The sequence below is a fragment of the Chaetura pelagica genome, unplaced genomic scaffold (genome assembly GCF_000747805.2).
Source record: "Chaetura pelagica isolate M959 unplaced genomic scaffold, ChaPel_1.0 scaffold344, whole genome shotgun sequence".
NCBI classification, from domain to species: Eukaryota; Metazoa; Chordata; class Aves; order Apodiformes; family Apodidae; genus Chaetura; species Chaetura pelagica.
Window position 1 is genome coordinate 10,240,911 of NW_009953098.1, and position 6,002 is coordinate 10,246,912.

Here is a 6,002-nt window from a genome sequence, read left to right on the forward strand (position 1 = left end):
TCAGCAAACTGGCTGTGGGAGGATGCTCAGGTGCTTCCCAGCCCTGCAGGTCTCCACACAGGTACCACCGTGCGGATGGAGCGCAGACCAGGATCAGGGACTGGAGCCTTTGCACCCTCAGCGAACATTTCCCACAAATGTTCAAGTATTTCTGCCACGTGCATAAGGGAACCCACTGCTGGAAGGGGGCAGCCCCTGCTCAGGGCTCGCAGCCCCACACCAGGAGAGATGCTCACAGGGCTGCATCCAGTTTCTGTGACTCTCCCTGGCACCTCCAGGGAGCCAGAGGGGGCTGCTCTCAGCTTTAAAGTCTGTGCTACTTCTTTGGTCAGGCAGAGCAAGAGACTCCAGCAGCTCTCTCTGCTGCTCTCCGACAGATCTGCAGCAGGCAGAGGAAGCCCCCGTGTGACACAGGGCTGGCATTGCTCTCTTGCACTTCCAATCATGCTGTTTTGGATGAATTCCTAAAGATGCTTTCTCAGCCTCCAACGACATAGACTTGGTTTGGCAGAAAAATTTTTTAGGGGGTGGGGAAGCCACAAGACCAAAGACAAACAGGTACCGTGGGGCCAGTGCCCTGGCTACTGCCTTCTCAGCATGGCTGCTTCCTGTCCTTGGTAATACTAAAGAGAACTGGCAGGTTAACACCATGTTTCTTTCCTACAGCATGACAGTATGCAGTGTTTGTATGGAGCACTTTAAAGTATCCTGAGAGGATATTGTCCTGCCAAATTAGTAACAGCATCTTCAGTCTTCACATAACCATTCTCTATACGTTTGTATGAGACTAACATAGGCAGATCAAAGGGGCCAGTCTGCAAAAATCAGAAGGAAAACACATGCATTGCAACTGTTACATTCCCAAACTCATCAACCTTTTTGTGTTATTTTTAGAAAAAACAACTTAATTTTGTAAGAGAAGAAGAATGATTAGAACACATTAAAAGTGCCAAATTTCATTCACAACCGAGGAACCAATAATAAGATGGTAAATTAATTTGCACAAGCTGCAAAACCCTGTAAGAAGCGCACAAGAGGCACCTGCTGCCCCCCAAGGCTCCCGTTCTGCCCCAGCCCAGCTGCCTCCCGCCCCAGTCTGCACCAGTATAAGGCAGTGGAGAGCACCACCTAACGTCTGCAGCTCGGCAGTAATGCCCGGGCAAGCAGAAACTCGGGTTTACATGCTTGGAGCTCAGGCAAACCTGCCTGCTGGACCCTGCGATTGCACCAGTGTCTTTAGGAGCAGGTGCGGGCACAGAGGTAGGGGAGGCTGGCAGAGAATTTGCAGCAGGCAGCACACAGCTCTAACATCCCACTATAAAAAACATTGTGAATTCAATCAGGCACTTTTTATTCTGCTACAGGCTTAAGATGTTTAGAATCAAGCAAACCTGTGCACTGTGTGTGTATACACAGACATGGAGACATGCCTGCTGTACCGTATGTTGATACATAGACAAGGACACACATTGAGTTTCAATCTATGCAGATGAATTAACATGTACTTATTTCTATCTGACAGAACAACATGCACCCTAGAAAAAGGGGTTTGGGTACACTTCAGATGCAATGCTGGAATCATTTTAATAGCTGAGATTTGATACTGAATAGTAAATACATCATTGTTAGCTTTTATAATCACCATCAGCACCATTCACTGTATTCTCAGACTAAGTTGTCTGTTAATATTAGACTAAAACATCACTTATATTGAAAGATTTGTTTATATACTGTGAAATATTTCAGTTTGAGCTGCAAAATATTTCAGTTTGAGATCTGTGCACATATGGGATTCTGAAAAGGCTAAATATGACAATGTTCCCAAATTAAAATGCATCCCAAGCATTGCATCTCCATTCCACAAGGACAGGTGCCCCACACCGACAGTCAAGATGATTACCAGAACCACAGTTTAATTGATTTGAGGGTTACAGTTGGTTAATCAATGCCTTTTAAAACCATCCCAACTCCTTTGGACAGGGTACCTGTTACAACATATTAGACTCATCTGAGAATGTTCTTAAAAGAAGTGGTCTGACAGAAGGTCTGGCCGACAATGAATCAGGTGCCTTCCTGCTGCTCTGCAACAGGGAGGCAAAAAGACTTGTAGCACATGTGACACTTGCCTCTGCCTGATGGTTAAACAATGTGAGACACACACACACACCTTTTTACAGCTAAGTCACATCACAAGGGATGCAGCAATACACACTGCCTCAGTACCAGGGTGATTAATACTGTCTGGCTTTTGAAGTGTGAAAGGCACAGAGGGTGCTCAGAAACTAGCCCTGCTTCCTGAATGGGTAACTTCAGACTTGGGGGTTTATGCTACAGGTGATTTGAAGGAAAGAAGGAACCATCCTTGATCTCCACATAACTGGAATTTTAAAATATCAAGTCATACTGGAGACCTGCAGAGAAACCAAGCACTAGGGACATATTTTCTGGGAACTTAACTGTGGGGTAGCCCTACCATCCTCATGACCAGCAACTCTTAAGACTATCCCTCATCATGAAGGCTGCCTGCAGTGGCTTATTCACTTGTACAAAGACCAACAGTAGCATTAGGTTGGATGGACTGAGCAAGACGGGCACTTGGGGGAGCTCCTCCTAAATCAAACAAGCCTGAGCTGTTTCTCACATCATCCTGAGCACAATCAAAATCGAATCCACCTTGCCCCATGCTTTAGAGAAGTATCTAGCCCACTAACACAAAGAACTCCAGTGGGAAGGGAGAGTGTAATCAGCATCTCCTGTGTCCACTTCACTTGGACATTCTGAGCACGACCAGCTCACACACCTCAGGTGCAGCAGAAGACCAAAGGGGAAGAGACAGATGAAATATTTAAGCAAAAGATTGAAATTAACACAAGAAGAGGGAGGAGAAGAAAAGCAGAGGTTTGCTGGGTGAGCAAGTCTAGACAGAGCTTTGCTACAGTTTGGTGTTAGCAGGGAAAAAGCAGTAGAGCGAGCAACACATAATGACTCAGAAAGGAAATCACCTTATTCACTCCAAGAAAAGCTGTGATTGCTGGAAGTTTGAGAAAGCATGAAGATAGTGGATGTTCCTGAGGAGGGAAGGCGCTTCGTTACCTGGTTTACAACAGCACAAAAGACAGAAAATTGCAGTACAAGAAAGAGAAAGGCAGGAACCAAGGAAAATGCAAATGCACCTTGCAGTTAAAAAAAACAAACAACAAAACATTCCCACACAGAAAACTGAATAAAGACTGAGCAGAGCTGATGTGCTGTGTGATAGGGAACTTGGGGTGAAACCTGGTCCCATTGAGGCCAAGGGCAAACAGCCATCCCCCTGGCCTCAGTCCATCCTCTCCTGCCAGAGGGTCTCTCAGCAGCCAAGTTGCAGTTTCAGGCACCTCAATAACTGCCCTGACCTTGTTTTTCATTTAATGCTCCCCTTGGGAAACTGAGGTTTATTTTTTTCCAATGTTAAGATCAGTATCCTGAAAAAGGGCTTGAGTTGAAGCATCCTACCTGATCTTAGACACCTTTAAAAATCAGGTGACTGCCTTCAGTGTCTGACCACTGGCATCATCCAGAGCTGGGATCTGCTTCAGTCACCTCATAAAGCTCTTAACTCCAGATCTGACTCAGCTTGTGCTTAGTTTGGTGTATGCATATATAGGGACTTTTTTAGTTGACACTTTGCTCTGCTAAATAATTTCACAAGAGCCTGTTTCAGTGCATATAAAGCACTCTTGAAAGCAAGTACTGCATGAGGGAACAGATCATCTGGCCATCAGCTGAAGGCAAAAATGGGTCACCTCTCAGGTGAGTAGAGGTGGGGCTTGGTAGCCCCCAGGTCGCTCTTTCAGGTCAGTCCTTGAACCATTCTATGTCTGCAGCTGAGAGCAACTCACTCCCAGCCTAAACAGGGATGTCAAGCTAGAAACTACTAAATTATACTTAATTAAAATAAATTACATGGCTCCTCAAAGAATTCAACCATACTTTTACCATCTCTATTGCTTTCAACTTTAATGACTTGGGATTTTTTCTTGTCTTGCAGATAAGAGTTTTTACTTCACTGATATGGTGCCAAACTTGCATTTCAAACACTACGGGAGGGGAAATACTTTACTACTTTATTAGGTGTGTGTATTTATATATATCTTTAATCAAGATACCTTCTAAATAAGGACCAAAGATAACAGGTTATGCTAGGTGAGGAAAATGCACTGAAACCTCACACAGGGCTTCAGGGAGATAACCCTGTTTTGAACCTCAGTGATTGTAAGGTTATCCATGGATACAGGCAGAGCAGCTGAGCACTGGAGGCTGCTGGCACCACAGTGCTGGGCCAAGGCATGCGAGGCAGGGCTGAAATCCCCTCTGCCCAGCAAAAATCTGCAGCTGTGCCCCTGGAGACAGCAATGGCTGATTCGAGCCACCCTGGCCAAACCCACACGTGCTGCGTGTCACCTTGGGGGTGACCCCACCATCAGCACTGGCCTCAGTCCCCTGGTCTACAGATGGCTGCTCAGAGAGGCCAGGCTCTGCCCTCAGAACTCAAACCTGATGGCAAGAGACCATCAGGGCTGTCTGGCAATCCACCTGACCCAGGCCAGGACTTGCAGCTGACCCAGAGGGAAAGAGAGGGGCCACAGGAGGGAAGGACAGCCAGAAGAGCAGGGGCTACCCAGGGGTGGTGGGCACCTCTTGGCAAGCAGCAAGGGGCAGGAGTGTTTCAGCCCAGCAGGGCTGGCATTCACCATTTGCAGGAGCAAAAAAACTTCTAGGAGGTGGTCTGCACTTATAAACGAGCCCTCCAGCTCAGCAACAGAGGAAAGCTGTTCAGAAACCAGCTTCGCTTTCGAGGAGAGCACCACAGGCTAATGCCACAGTTGAGGTGTGGGCAGATGTGACAAGACCTGGTCCTGGTCCCCCTGCACCTGACAACAGGCCCAAGAGGAATATCATGAGTCTTTTCTTTGACATAAAAACAAGCAGCTTTTTTTTTTTTCCCAGGACACAATTTGGTAGCTTTGAAGACCATCTCAGGTTGGAAAAGAGTTACTGTATTTTATGAGACAACAGGTTTCCAGCTAGTGAAGGTAACTAAGGAAAGGCATGGGTTGAGTCTCTCTCCTCACTACAGATCATCTAGGCAGTAATTTTAGATGAGCTTCTTGACATTTCTGGCATGTGAAAGAGTAAGACAAGACTCTGGAAAGCCTTCCTCAAGACATGAACGGTACATGGTAGTGTTACAGGTTCATCTGGTGCTTAAGAGAGGTCTCCCTAAAATTACTACATGATGCATCATCATGTTCCTTACCTGATGATTTTTCTCTTTTATATTTTTTAAAACTATTAGAAGAATTTCTGGGAAAAGGCTGATAAAGATCAGGAGAATTATTGCCAGCCACGTGGAAACAGAAGTCAGCATGTGGGCAAATACAAAATACATTCTTTGCTGCTTCAAGAAAGGCCTGAAAAAGAAAGAATAAAATAAATTCTGGTTAATATGACCTTCCCAAGGAGGTCTATCAAATGCAGATTTAGAGCAAACCATCAGCAGTAATGCCTCTCTTTCAGAGGGACATGGATACAGCCTGCACAGAAGCACACTGTCCATTCTTCCCCCATCTCCTCTCTTTATCTGCACTAGTTCTGGGGAACTGTTACACCATGGATTTTGCATCTTCCACATCTGCTTCATTACAAGGTTGGGAGGGGTTTGAATTTTGCTACTATCTGAAAGCAAAACTATTCACCTTATCCAAACCAGATAATTTTATTTCAACTTTGGAATTTGCTATAGCTTCTGGTTTGCTTTTGATGGTGGAAATAAGTCCCAAAAGGTTATTTGCATCTTTCTCCCTCTCTTGATGATGGAGCATCAGCACTGGCCTCAGTCCCCTGGTCTACAGATGGCTGCTCAGAGAGGCCAGGCTCTGCCCTCAGAACTCAAACCTGATGGCAAGAGACCATCAGGGCTGTCTGGCAATCCACCTGACCCAGGCCAGGACTTGCAGCTG

At 45.9% G+C, this 6,002-nt stretch overlaps 1 protein-coding gene across 1 annotated transcript in view; it reads right to left on the minus strand.

Annotated features, from left to right (window-relative positions):
* Positions 1-525: 525 nt before the first annotated feature.
* The window catches only part of ATP11C (ATPase, class VI, type 11C), a 66,061-nt gene continuing 60,584 nt past the window's right edge, over positions 526-6,002 (minus strand). Inside the window, exons 30-31 of the mRNA XM_009997250.1 lie at positions 1,986-2,081; positions 526-815 (exon numbers count right to left, since the gene is read on the minus strand). Of these exons, the coding sequence (XP_009995552.1) occupies positions 1,989-2,081 (93 nt within the window). The 3' untranslated portion in view covers positions 526-815; positions 1,986-1,988. The remainder of the gene's footprint in view (positions 816-1,985; positions 2,082-6,002) is intronic.